Source organism: Ranitomeya variabilis, chromosome 7, assembly GCF_051348905.1.
Source record: "Ranitomeya variabilis isolate aRanVar5 chromosome 7, aRanVar5.hap1, whole genome shotgun sequence".
Lineage (NCBI taxonomy): Eukaryota > Metazoa > Chordata > Amphibia > Anura > Dendrobatidae > Ranitomeya > Ranitomeya variabilis.
The window spans coordinates 25,114,608-25,128,561 of NC_135238.1; the positions used below are offsets into that span (position 1 = coordinate 25,114,608).

At 38.4% G+C, this 13,954-nt stretch overlaps 1 protein-coding gene across 2 annotated transcripts in view; it reads right to left on the reverse strand.

Moving 5' to 3' along the window:
• The window catches only part of LOC143785598 (glucagon receptor-like), a 100,252-nt gene that overhangs the window by 11,401 nt on the left and 74,897 nt on the right, over positions 1-13,954 (reverse strand). For both annotated transcript variants that reach the window (XM_077274596.1, XM_077274595.1), the window contains one exon: positions 4,912-5,008. In XM_077274596.1, the coding sequence (XP_077130711.1) occupies positions 4,912-5,008 (97 nt within the window). The remainder of the gene's footprint in view (positions 1-4,911; positions 5,009-13,954) is intronic.

The following is a 13,954-nucleotide window of genomic DNA, read 5'->3' on the forward strand; positions in this document are numbered from 1 at the left end:
TACCAAATTTATATATGCAAATAGAGGAAGAGGACTTGAACTCTTCGGACCCCTTAGATAAAATACAATGTTGGTGTATGCAACTTTCTCATCACTTTCTGCAACAGGACCAAAAAATGTTTTTCTTTTCTTTACAAAACAAAATTATACTTTTATGGACTTTATGATTATATACAGTGGGGCAAAAAAGTATTTAGTCAGTCAGCAATAGTGCAAGTTCCACCACTTAAAAAGATGAGAGGCGTCTGTAATTTACATCATAGGTAGACCTCAACTATGGGAGACAAACTGAGAAAAAAAAATCCAGAAAATCACATTGTCTGTTTTTTTATCATTTTATTTGCATATTATGGTGGAAAATAAGTATTTGGTCAGAAACAAAATTTCATCTCAATACTTTGTAATCTATCCTTTGTTGGCAATGACAGAGGTCAAACGTTTTCTGTAAGTCTTCACAAGGTTGCCACACACTGTTGTTGGTATGTTGGCCCATTCCTCCATGCAGATCTCCTCTAGAGCAGTGATGTTTTTGGCTTTTCGCTTGGCAACACGGACTTTCAACTCCCTCCAAAGGTTTTCTATAGGGTTGAGATCTGGAGACTGGCTAGGCCACTCCAGGACCTTGAAATGCTTCTTACGAAGCCACTCCTTCGTTGCCCTGGCGGTGTGCTTTGGATCATTGTCTTGTTGAAAGACCCAGCCACGTTTCATCTTCAATGCCCTTGCTGATGGAAGGAGGTTTGCACTCAAAATCTCACGATATATGGCCCCATTCATTCTTTCATGTACCCGGATCAGTCGTCCTGGCCCCTTTGCAGAGAAACAGCCCCAAAGCATGATGTTTCCACCACCATGCTTTACAGTAGGTATGGTGTTTGATGGATGCAACTCAGTATTCTTTTTCCTCCAAACACGACAAGTTGTGTTTCTACCAAACAGTTCCAGTTTGGTTTCATCAGACCATAGGACATTCTCCCAAAACTCCTCTGGATCATCCAAATGCTCTCTAGCAAACTTCAGACGGGCCCGGACATGTACTGGCTTAAGCAGTGGGACACGTCTGGCACTGCAGGATCTGAGTCCATGGTGGCGTAGTGTGTTACTTATGGTAGGCCTTGTTACATTGGTCCCAGCTCTCTGCAGTTCATTCACTAGGTCCCCCCGCGTGGTTCTAGGATTTTTGCTCACCGTTCTTGTGATCATTCTGACCCCACGGGGTGGGATTTTGCGTGGAGCCCCAGATCGAGGGAGATTATCAGTGGTCTTGAATGTCTTCCATTTTCTAATTATTGCTCCCACTGTTGATTTCTTCACTCCAAGCTGGTTGGCTATTGCAGATTCAGTCTTCCCAGCCTGGTGCAGGGCTACAATTTTGTTTCTGGTGTCCTTTGACAGCTCTTTGGTCTTCACCATAGTGGAGTTTGGAGTCAGACTGTTTGAGGGTGTGCACAGGTGTCTTTTATACTGATAACAAGTTTAAACAGGAGCCATTACTACAGGTAATGAGTGGAGGAAAGAGGAGACTCTTAAAGAAGAAGTTACAGGTCTGTGAGAGCCAGAAATCTGGATTGTTTGTTTCTGACCAAATACTTATTTTCCACCATAATATGCAAATAAAATTATCAAAATACAGACAATGTGATTTTCTGGATTTTTTTTTTCTCAGTTTGTCTCCCATAGTTGAGGTCTACCTATGATGTAAATTACAGACACCTCTCATCTTTTTAAGTGGTGGAACTTGCACTATTGCTGACTGACTAAATACTTTTTTGCCCCACTGTATATATATATATATATATACACAGTATATGCTCGAAAAATAAAGGAAACACTTTAAACAACACAATGTTACTCCAAGTCAATCACACTTCTGTGAAGTCAACCTGTCCAGTTATGGAGCAAATTATGAATCAATTTTCCCTGCTGTTGTGCAAATGGAATATACCTAACAGATAGAAATAAATTAGCAAGACAACCGCTATAAAGGAGTGGTTCTACAGGGGGTGACCACAGACCATTTCTCTGTTCTCATCCTTTTTGGCTGTTGTTTTGGTCACTTTTGAATTCTGTCATTGCTCTCACTCCTAGAGGTACTGTACAGTAGCATGAGGCGGTGTCTACAACTCTCAGAAGTTGCTCAGGTAGTCCAGTTCATCCAGGATCACATATCAATGAGAACTGTGGCAAGAAAGGTAACTGTGTCTGTTGGCACAGTGTCAAGAGCATGGAGCAGATACAAGGAGAGAGACTAGTACACCAGGAAAAGTGGAGGGGGCTGTAGGAGGACAACAGCCCAGCAGCAGGACTGCTATCTCCTCCTTTGTGCCCTGCAAAATGACCTCGAGCAGGCCACTAACATCCATTTTGCAAGGCTCTGGCTCTGCTCCTCCTGTTCCTCCTTTCACAAAGGAAGAGGTAGCGGTCCTGCTCTTGGGTTGTTGCAGAGACACAGCATTGATGTGCCAACCTGGATGAGCTGCACTACCTGAGAAACTTCTGTGGGTTGTAGACTGTTGTGATTTTGCTTTTTGCTCCCTCTAGTGGTCATTAGTGATTTGACTCTGGAGCTTCTGTCTTTTCCTATATCCTCACCTGGGCCGTTAGTTCAGGGGCGTTGCTATATAAGCTCCCTGGACCTTCAGTTCAATGCCTGGCATCGTTGAAATCAGAGCTAATCTGTTGTGCTCTTGTCCTATGATCCTGGTTCCTGTATTTCAAGCTAAGTCTGCTTCCTTGCTTTTTGCTTTTGTTTTGTTTGGTATTTTTGTCCAGCTTGTTCCAATCTGTATCCTGACCTTTGCTGGAAGCTCTGGGGGCTGGTGTTCTCCCCCCGGACCGTTAGACGGTTTGGGGGTTCTTGAATCTCCAGCGTGGATTTTTATAGGGTTTTTGTTGACCAGATAAGTTATCTTGCTATATTCTGCTATTAGTAAGCGGGCCTCTCTTTGCTGAACCTGGTTCATTTCTGTGTTTGTCATTTCCTCTTACCTCACCGTTATTATTTGTGGGGGGCTTGTATCTTGCTTTGGGGTCCCTTTCTCTGGAGGCAAGAGAGGTCTTTGTTTTCTTCTCCTAGGGGTAGTTAGATTCTCCGGCTGGCGCGAGTCATCTAGCGATCACCGTAGGCATGATCCCCGGCTACTTCTAGTGTTGGCGTTAGGAGTAGCTATTTGGTCAACCCAGTTACCACAGCCCTATGAGCTGGATTTTTGAATCTCGCAGACTTACACGTTCCTCTGAGACCCTGTCCACTGGGGTCATAACAGTAGACACCGCCTCATGCTACTGTACCTCGAAGGACGAGAGCAATGATAACAAATACAAAAGTGGCCAAAACAACAGCCAAAAAGGATAAGAACAGAAAAATGGTCTGTGGTCACCCCCTGCAGAACCACTCTTTGCAGAACCTCTCTTTTATAGGTATCAGCTGTATAATGTCTGGCCCCCTGGTGGTCTACTAAACTGAACTTCCAGTACTATGGATCCCTACAGTGCTCTAAGTTTGGGTTGGGTATTAAATTCAGAATTTCTCATAGGTTTTCAGGATAAAATTATCCTATAAGTAAACACATCTGCTATGGGAAACAGCTTGTAAGCTCCGTCTCACTTCCTGCAGTCATCCATCTTGTAAATATATGGACAGATGCTATAGGAAAGGTCATTTCCTTATGCTGACCTATGGGGTCAAGTGTCACCAGTCTTTCCAGGCTGAGCGCCTCATTGAAAACCCAGAAGTTCACCTGCCCCGGAGATGTGACTCATAGAAATGATGCTGATTGTACAAATCTTTGCAGGATGAGTTGTAGTTTTGAATGACACCATTCATACCATAGAATTCCATAAAAATCCAAGTAGGATAAAATGATGAAAAATCAGCAATTCTGCCATTGTTTTTCTTTTTTTTTTACGTTTTGTTTTAAGCTTAAAAAAGAAAAAAAAGTAAAAAAAAAAATGCTTTACAATAATATGTGCAATTTCACAACTGTTTTTGGGGAATGTTATTTACCATATTCAGTATATGGTAAAACTAACTTGGCAATATGTTTCCCCAGGTCAGTACGAGTACATGGATACCAAACATGTATAGTTTAGTTTTTTGTTTGTATTTTTTCAAAAATTCTAAACTGTGCAAAAAAAAAAAAAAATTAAATGAAAAATTTGTTTTTGTGCCATTTTCCAAGACCCATAACATTTTCATATTTTGGGATCGGGGGGCTGTGTGAGGGCTTATTTTTTATTATACCATTTTGGGAGAGATAAGATGTTTTGATCGCCTCTTAGTGCAGTGTTGCGGCAGCTATAAAAACATAATTCTGGCTTTTTGATTTTTTTTTCTCATTACGCTGTTTACTGATCGGACATTTTTTAACACGATACCAAATATGTGTATTTTTTCTTTTTTTTTTTTCATTGTTTTGCTTTTAATGAGGAAAAAGAGGGGTGATTTTAACTTTTGTGGGTTTTTTTATTTATTTTTTTTGTATTTTCAGAAACTTTTTTTTTTTTTTACCTTTTACTGTATTTAATAGTCCCCATAGGAAACTTGAAGAAGCGATCGTCCGATCACCTGTGCTATTCATAGTTGATCTTCAGCACTACTATGTATAGCAGAAATTACTCCTATGAATGCCGGCCACAGGCCGACATTCACAAGAGGATTGAAGTGACAGGCACAGGGGTTACGACAACCCATTGGAGGCCCGAGATCATGTGATGAATGATGTGCTTCTGGCCGGTGAGTGTTAAATTCCGCTGTCAGTGATGGGCAGAAAAAAAAAAAAAAATGAAAGAATGGGAGGAAAAATCAAAAGCGCAAAAAATGAAAAATAGCCCGGCTTTTAAGTGGTGATTAATAATGGTAACGCTTCCGATAATGACTATCTTCCCACAAGAAGCAATGGCGGTGCTGACCTTGGGGATGCGGCGTTCTTTCCATCCGTCTGTAGCAGTCTTCTTTATATTTCATCCATTCTTCTATCGTTTTCTCTAGAACTTTGCCAGCAACGCTCTGCAAAACGAGAAATCAAGAAGTGACAATCTGACAACAGGGAAATCCGGAGATTTGCTACAATTGTATCCAACCAAGTCAACAGTCTATCTGCAATTTACCTGCACTGATACATTGTAACAAACTGTCAACACTGAGAAATGTTGATATATTTAACTCGTAGAGAACTGTGAAGACCGAGTACAACTGTAGCAAACCCTCAGCTGTGAGAAGAGATAGATCATTTCAGAGTTTAGATATAAATCACAATTGATACAAATACGATCATAGCCGAAAGTGTTGACACCCTTGAAATTGTTCCAGAAAATGAATTGTTTCTCCCAGAAAATTATTGCAATTTCTCATGTTTTGTTATACACCTGTTTATTTCCATTGTGTGTTTTGTAACAACACAAACTGAGAAAAAAGGCAAATTGGACATAATTCCACACAAAACCCAGACAAAATTGAAGGCGCCTTCTCCTAACAGTCATTTTAAGATCCCTCCAAAGGTGATCAGCGGATTGCTGCCACTTCAGAACTCTACAACGCTTTGTTTCCTTCCATTTCTGGTGCTTCTTGAAGTATATTGGGGGCCATTGTCCTGCTAGAAGACCCATGACCAAAGACGCAAGCCCATCTTTCTGACACTGGGCACTACATTGCGACCCAAAATCCTTTGGTAGTCTTCAGATTTCATGATGACTTGCACACAGACAAGGCACCCAGTGCCAGAGGCAGCAAAACAACCTCAAAACATCTTTGAACCTCCACCATATTCGACTGTAGGTACTGTTTTTTTTTTTTCTTTATAGGCTTCATTCCGTTTTCAGAAAATCGAAAGATATGCTTGAAGAAAAAGCTCCATCTTGGTCTCATCTGTCCACAAGATGCTTTCCCAGGAGGATTTTATCTTACTCACATTTTGGCAAACTGCAGTCTAGCTTTTTTATGTGGGGGTCCTCTTGGGTCTCTTGCCATAGTGTTTTATGTAATTCAATTGTCGATGGACAGTCCGCACTGACACTGATGCACCTGAGCCTGCAGGAGAGCTTGAATTTCTTTGGATCTTGATTGGGGCTGCTTATCGACCATCTGGACTATCCTGTATTTCAACCTTTCATTGATTTTTTTTTTTCTTCTGCTGTTCACACCCAGGTAGATTAGCTACAGTGCCATGGGTTGTAAAGTTCTTGAATATGTTGCGCACAGAGGACAAAACAACATCAAGATCTCTGGAGATGGACTTGTAACCTTGAGATTGTTAATATTTTTGAAGAATTTTGGTTCTCAAGTATTCAGAATGTTCTCTTCTTTCTGTTCTCCATGCTTAGTGTGGCACGCACAGACACACAATGCAAAGATGGAGTCAACTTCTCCCCTTTTTATCTGGTTTCAAGTTTGATTTTCATATTGCCCACACCTGTTACTTGCCACAGGTGAGTTTGAACGAGCTTCACATGCCTGAAACAACATTGTTTATCCATAATTGTAGAAAGATTCCAGACCATTTTTGGAGTTTAGTTTGAAATTATATCCAATTTGTGTTTTGTTTTGTTTTCTCTTTTTTTTTTGTGTTGTCCCAATACCACAAAGGAAATAAACGTGTATAACGAAATATGTGTAATTGTAATAAATTTCTGGGAGAAATACTTAATTTTCTGGAACAATTTCAAGGGTGCCAACACTTTTGGCCGTACTCATTACTGTATACCTGCTTCTCAGTCGAGAGCCACAGGTTTCCATAATAGAATGTTCTCATTTACTGACAGCAAAGTTCTTGAAAATGGTTGGGACTGTTAAAAACTTGTAGAACATTTACATTTATACAAACATTAAGCTTTATTACTCATAAACTGTAAAATCCCTTTATATTGCACCAGTCATTTCAGGCCACTGTTCAGAATTTGCTGCCATGTGTGTACATGAGGAAAATAACACTATTTCTTGCCATTATATGACTTGTATCCAGCATTTTCCTCTGTTTTCCACTCTGCAGACCCTGTCTCCAATTTTCAGTTGTCTTTGTGCTAGTGAAAGGAGACTAGCTGCCATGATGTCTCCTATACAAAGCACACACTTACATTAAGGATTTCTGCTTTCCTGTAGCAGATGTACAGAGGATATTATACAGTAGGACTGAGCAGTGTAGCTGTGAATACAGCTGTTGAGAAACATAAAACACTAATAGGCAGCAGCAGCAGCAGCATGGAAAACATTATACATCAGGACTGAGCGGTATAGCCATGAATACAGTTCATGGGCAAAATCAAATACTAAGAAGCAGCATGTAGAACAGAATAAAACATGAATGAGCATTGTAGCAGTGAATACAACTCGGGAGAGATAAAACACTAAAAGGGAGCAACAGTGGCATGGAAAACATTATACATCAGGACTGAGCAGTATAGCCATGAATACAGTTCATGGGTGAAATAAAATACTAAGAAGCAGCATGTAGTCCAGTATAAAACATGAATGAGCAGTGTAGCAGTGAATACAACTAGGGTGAGATAAAACACTTACTAAAAGGAAGCAGCAGTGGCATGAAGGACATTATACATAAGGACTAAGAGTAGCTGTGAATACAGCTTATGAGTGAGATAAAATATTTACTAATGGGCAGCAGAAGTATATAGTACATTATACATCAGGACTGAGCAGTGTAGCTGTGAATACAGCTCATGAGTGTGATAAAACACTTATTAAAAAGGAGCAGCAGTGGCATGAAGAACATTATATATAAGGACTAAGCAGTGTAGCTGTGAATACAGCTCATGAGTGAGATAAAATATTTACTAATGACAGCAGAGGTATGGAGTACACTATACATCAGGACTGAGCAGTGTAGCAGTGATTATAGCTCATAAAAGGCAGTAGCAATACTTGTGTGTTTGTGTCTCATTCTCTGCTTCTCTCTCTCAGCTCCTATCGTTTCCTTTCACCTCCCCTCTGCATAGTTTTTCAAAAGGGAGCTGTAATATGATTCCGTAGTTCAGCGGAGGGGGCGAAGAAGTGGCTCATAAGTGTAGAAAGAAGCATATTTCTTTGTTAAAATATATTATAAAGTTTCTTATCCTCGCTTGTACTACTGATATATGTAAAGTTTGTTAAAAGGAATGTGACCTATAAGTAGATAAGTAGAATAGTGGAAGAAGAGGAAAGTAAGAGAGAAGCAAGGAAGATACCGCAGGGACCGGCGTGATATTTTTAGATCCCAATCCGCATTCTTATTTCTCTCATCTCAAGTGATAGAAGATGTGATTGTGTTTGAGAGGAAGGTCATTAAGACTAATAAATATAATTATAGAAAGCTCATCCTGAATTAATTGCTCCTTCGCGGTGGGAAACTGAGAATCACATGATGAAGATAGAAAACAAGAAAAGTGTTGTTGTTGCATTGTATAGAAGTATAATTTGGCACTGTATTGTAGTATTTTGTATTTTTGGGAGCTTTGTTTAATAGCCGTATGCTATACCGTATGCCGGCCCAGTATAGCAGTATTATGTAGACACCTTATTGTAGTAGGTTATTATTGTGCCCTCTGTGTTGTTGCTGTTGTTGTTGTTGCTGTTATTATTTGGGCACTGTATTGAAGTAAAATTTGGCACTTAGGTACCATATATAAGTTTTATATAGGCTCTATAAAGTATTATTACTTGTGCACCATGTAGTGGTATTATTTAAAAACTTTACAGAATAATTTTTAGTCACTGTATAGCAGTATAACGTGGGTTATGTAGTCGTATTGTATGGGTGCAGTACTATTACATGCGCTCTGCTCAGAGATGTTAGTTGGGCTCTGTATAAAGCTATTATGTTGACAAAGTATGGTGGCACTATTTAGGCACTATACAGTGGTATATTGTGGTAACATTTTTGCAATTTATAGTGAATTATTCTGCACTCTGTACTGATATTATTTAATATGAAAAAAACACAAACAAGTTTGTAAGCCAGCTCACCGTTAATGAACGCAGGTGCAGGGAACTCCGCTTGCAGGAAGTCGAGTAAGATCCACAGAACAAAAGAAAAAATTGAGTTCCAGCTCCGTAAAACATCCAGAAGTTTATTTAGTCCAACATTAAAAATAAGACACATGCTCCCTAGCATGTGATAACTCCCAAAGAGAGGGGCACACGGCAACGCGTTTCGATCCTAAGATCTTTTTCAAAGCCATGTCTAGATCAGTTTGAGTTCCTGCTATATATGGGAACCCACCAATCAAATTTGATTATTGTATCACATGATAAGTTAAAACGTCATACTAAAACCATCAGTAATATATATAGACAAATATAAAATATTCACCCTATGTTTAGCAATAATGCAGCATAGTCTCTACACGTTTATTAAGACCCATCGGATATCTAGTATTGAGATGAAATATCCAATACGCCTCCCTGGTAAGGAGACGTCTTCTCATATCACCGCCTCGCCGAGGCACATTGACCTGCTCTATAGCTTGGACCTGAAAACTTGCCGTACTACGTGCATGACAATTGACAAAATGTCTGGAAGCAGCTGATATATTTCTGTTGTTATTAGCTATATTGTTAATATCATATAAATGTTCTCGAACGCGGGTTTTTAATTTCCTTGATGTGCACCCGATATATGATACATTACATATATTGCAATCTATTTTATATATCAAGTTTAAGGAGTTGCAATTTATATACTGCTTAATATTAAATTTAATTGTTTTTTCCATATTCTGAAAAGTTTTAGTTACTAAAGCATGTTTGCATGTACTGCAGTTGTTAGTGCCGCATCTATAAAAACCCGGATAGTTTAACCATGTTTTTTTCTGTTCCCTTGTGTGCATCTGAAATAAACTGGGGGATATTTGGCTTCCTATACTTGGAGCCCTTCTAGATACTACATTGATGCCTGATTTTAAAATGCTTTGTAGTTGTTGATCCTCATATAGTACCGGTAAATATCTGTGAATGATATTTTTTAGTTCATTGTATTGGGGACTATATTGGAAACATATATAGGGTTTTATAATCCTATTTGAGTCTATCTTTTTTTCCGCTGTTATAAGATTTGTCCGATCTTTTTTTTCTACTATTTTTTTTGCCCTATTTATTGCCCAATTAGGATATTTCCGTTTTTTTAGTTTGTTTTCAATTTGCCTATATTCACCCTGAAGATCTTCTGCTACAGAGCAATTTCTTTTTATTCTGGTGAACTCTCCTACTGGGATTGCCTTGATAGTATGCTTATTATGACTACTCCCCGCATGTAATATAGTGTTACCACTAACTGGTTTATAGTGCGTTTTAGTGATAACCTTCTGATTGGCAACACCACTCAATTCCAAATCCAAGAAAACAATTGTGGTGCTATTCATTTTATATGTAAATTTAATATTATGATCGTTATTATTCAGATAATCCACAAATTGTGGTATGGCAGATGCATCCCCCCTCCACATGATGAGGGTGTCGTCTATGTATCTGCCATACCACAAGATGTCATCCGCATATGGGTTGCCCTCAGAAAACACATATTCCAGTTCCCAGTAAGACATGACTAGATTGGCTAGGGAGGGTGAGTATTTGGCCCCCATTGCCACTCCCGTTTTCTGTACATAAAATTGACTATCAAATAGAAAAAAATTATTAGACAACAAGAATTGAATCACATCTAGCAGGTAATTAGTCAAGTCCATGGAAAAACCACTAAATTTAATAAGATGGTATTGTATTGCCTTTAGAGCCAGCTGATGGGGAATGCACGTATAGAGAGAAACGACATCACAGGAAACCCATGAATAATTGTCTTGCCATATTTTACTGTCCATAATTCTCAGGACTTCCTTTGAATCTCTTATATATCCCGGGGTCCGTTTTACTAACAGTTGAAGAAGAGAGTCAACCCACTGGCATAGTTTTTCGTTGCATGATCCTACACCCGACACAATTGGTCGCATGGGTGGAATCCCTTCTTTTTTGTGTATCTTTGGAACCCCATATATAATGGGGATAATAGGATTCTCTACCATTAAGTACTCTGTCTGTTTTTTAGTGAGTACTCCTAGGCTTTGACCCTCCTTAATGATTACATCCCTCTTTTTCATAATTGCGTTGGATGGGTTAGATTTTAATTTCTCATAAGTTTTAGAGTCAGATAATAGTTCGATCATTTTATTGTGGTAATCTAGTGTATTTAACACTACCACCACTCCCCCCTTATCTGACATTTTGATGGTAATATCTGTCATGTTTTTCAGTTCTCTTAATGCTTTTTGAAAATTTCTAGATATGTTGTTGTTATTTCTGGTATCATTATTTTGATGTTCATTATATAGCTGTCTAAGTTCTTTTTCAACACTCTCCTGAAAACGATCCATACATTCCGATCTATTCTGGAGTGGATAGAAGTACGGGTTTTTTGTTTTAAATTCCTCGGATACATCAATTTTATTTAAATCTGATACTCCTTCATTATTAAGATCCTGTAACATGACTAATGTCAATTGCTCTGTAAAATCCATATCAGCATATTCATTCGTTATTTCAGTAGCAATAGGATCATCTATTAGTTGAGTATTCTCCTCTAGTTTTTGTTCCTGTAAGAAATGTTTTTTAATAGTCAAATTTCGGATAAATTTATTTACATCCATAATGGTTGTGAATAAATCGAAGTTTTGGTCTGGCACAAAATTGAGACCCAGAGATAATACTTGGGTTTGATTCTCAGTCAAAGACCTACTAGATAAGTTTAATACATTGGTAAAATTGTCTATTTCCTGTGGAACTTTTTGTTGCGAGTTGTCATTCCTTCCTCGTTTATGTTTTCTGCCCCCCCGCCTCCTGCGTTTTTTGCCTGGCGGTAATTGTGTTTAGGGGTAGGCATCCCTTTATCATTAGAGGAAATATCCGATGTATTACTCTGATTGTCAGATGAATCCGGGTCTGAAGATGTGAAATAAACGTGCGATTTGGTTCTTTTTCTATAGTTGCTGCGTTTTTGGTGAGACTGGCTCTGCTTCAGTATGGATTTAGGGGTTCCATTAGTGTTAGTCCATTTGCCCCATTCATAGACCATGTTTGCTTGATAATCATTAGAGTCTCTAGTAAATTTTCTTTTTTTTCTTTCCATAATTAATTCCTCCAGGGCAGCTACTTTTTCTTTTATTTTCGTCATTGATGAATCATATGATGTATTAGATTTATGTTCCATCAGCGTAGCGTTTATTTCCTCCATTTCTTGCTGTATATCCTTTAGTTTTATTTCCTCATATTTAATGATCAATTTCATGAGGTTACTGGAGCAATTACTTAAGATAGAGTTCCATTCCTCCGAAAACTGTTCAGAGTATATGGTCGTTGGTAGTTTCTTAATACGTAGCCCCCTGGGGATCATCTCTTTTGATATATAATTTTTCAAAGTGGTCTGATCCCACCATACTTTAGTTTCCAACATCATAGTGGTCTCCAACTTATTCAAATTATCATACAAAGCATTATTCTTTGATATATCCATTTGCTGAATAGAAAACACTTGTGCAGCTTTTTGAAGCCGGTCTCTAGGTATATCCGTAGCCATGCTACTATATAGAGTGAACAGGCACCCTCTCGTTTACGGGAGTATAAATGAGTCCTATGTATTTATATAGTAACATACACACATGTGCATAGGGAGCTTAACGGGGGCACGGCAATCCAGCAATAAACTAATATGAAAAAAACACAAACAAGTTTGTAAGCCAGCTCACCGTTAATGAACGCAGGTGCAGGGAACTCCGCTTGCAGGAAGTCGAGTAAGATCCACAGAACAAAAGAAAAAATTGAGTTCCAGCTCCGTAAAACATCCAGAAGTTTATTTAGTCCAACATTAAAAATAAGACAGATGCTCCCTAGCATGTGATAACTCCCAAAGAGAGGGGCACACGGCAACGCGTTTCGATCCTAAGATCTTTTTCAAAGCCATGTCTAGATCAGTTTGAGTTCCTGCTATATATGGGAACCCACCAATCAAATTTGATTATTGTATCACATGATAAGTTAAAACGTCATACTAAAACCATCAGTAATATATATAGACAAATATAAAATATTCACCCTATGTTTAGCAATAATGCAGCATGGTCTCTACACGTTTATTAAGACCCATCGGATATCTAGTATTGAGATGAAATATCCAATACGCCTCCCTGGTAAGGAGACGTCTTCTCATATCACCGCCTCGCCGAGGCACATTGACCTGCTCTATAGCTTGGACCTGAAAACTTGCCGTACTACGTGCATGACAATTGACAAAATGTCTGGAAGCAGCTGATATATTTCTGTTGTTATTAGCTATATTGTTAATATCATATAAATGTTCTCGAACGCGGGTTTTTAATTTCCTTGATGTGCACCCGATATATGATACATTACATATATTGCAATCTATTTTATATATCAAGTTTAAGGAGTTGCAATTTATATACTGCTTAATATTAAATTTAATTGTTTTTTCCATATTCTGAAAAGTTTTAGTTACTAAAGCATGTTTGCATGTACTGCAGTTGTTAGTGCCGCATCTATAAAAACCCGGATAGTTTAACCATGTTTTTTTCTGTTCCCTTGTGTGCATCTGAAATAAACAGTTTATTTCAGATGCACACAAGGGAACAGAAAAAAACATGGTTAAACTATCCGGGTTTTTATAGATGCGGCACTAACAACTGCAGTACATGCAAACATGCTTTAGTAACTAAAACTTTTCAGAATATGGAAAAAACAATTAAATTTAATATTAAGCAGTATATAAATTGCAACTCCTTAAACTTGATATATAAAATAGATTGCAATATATGTAATGTATCATATATCGGGTGCACATCAAGGAAATTAAAAACCCGCGTTCGAGAACATTTATATGATATTAACAATATAGCTAATAACAACAGAAATATATCAGCTGCTTCCAGACATTTTGTCAATTGTCATGCACGTAGTACGGCAAGT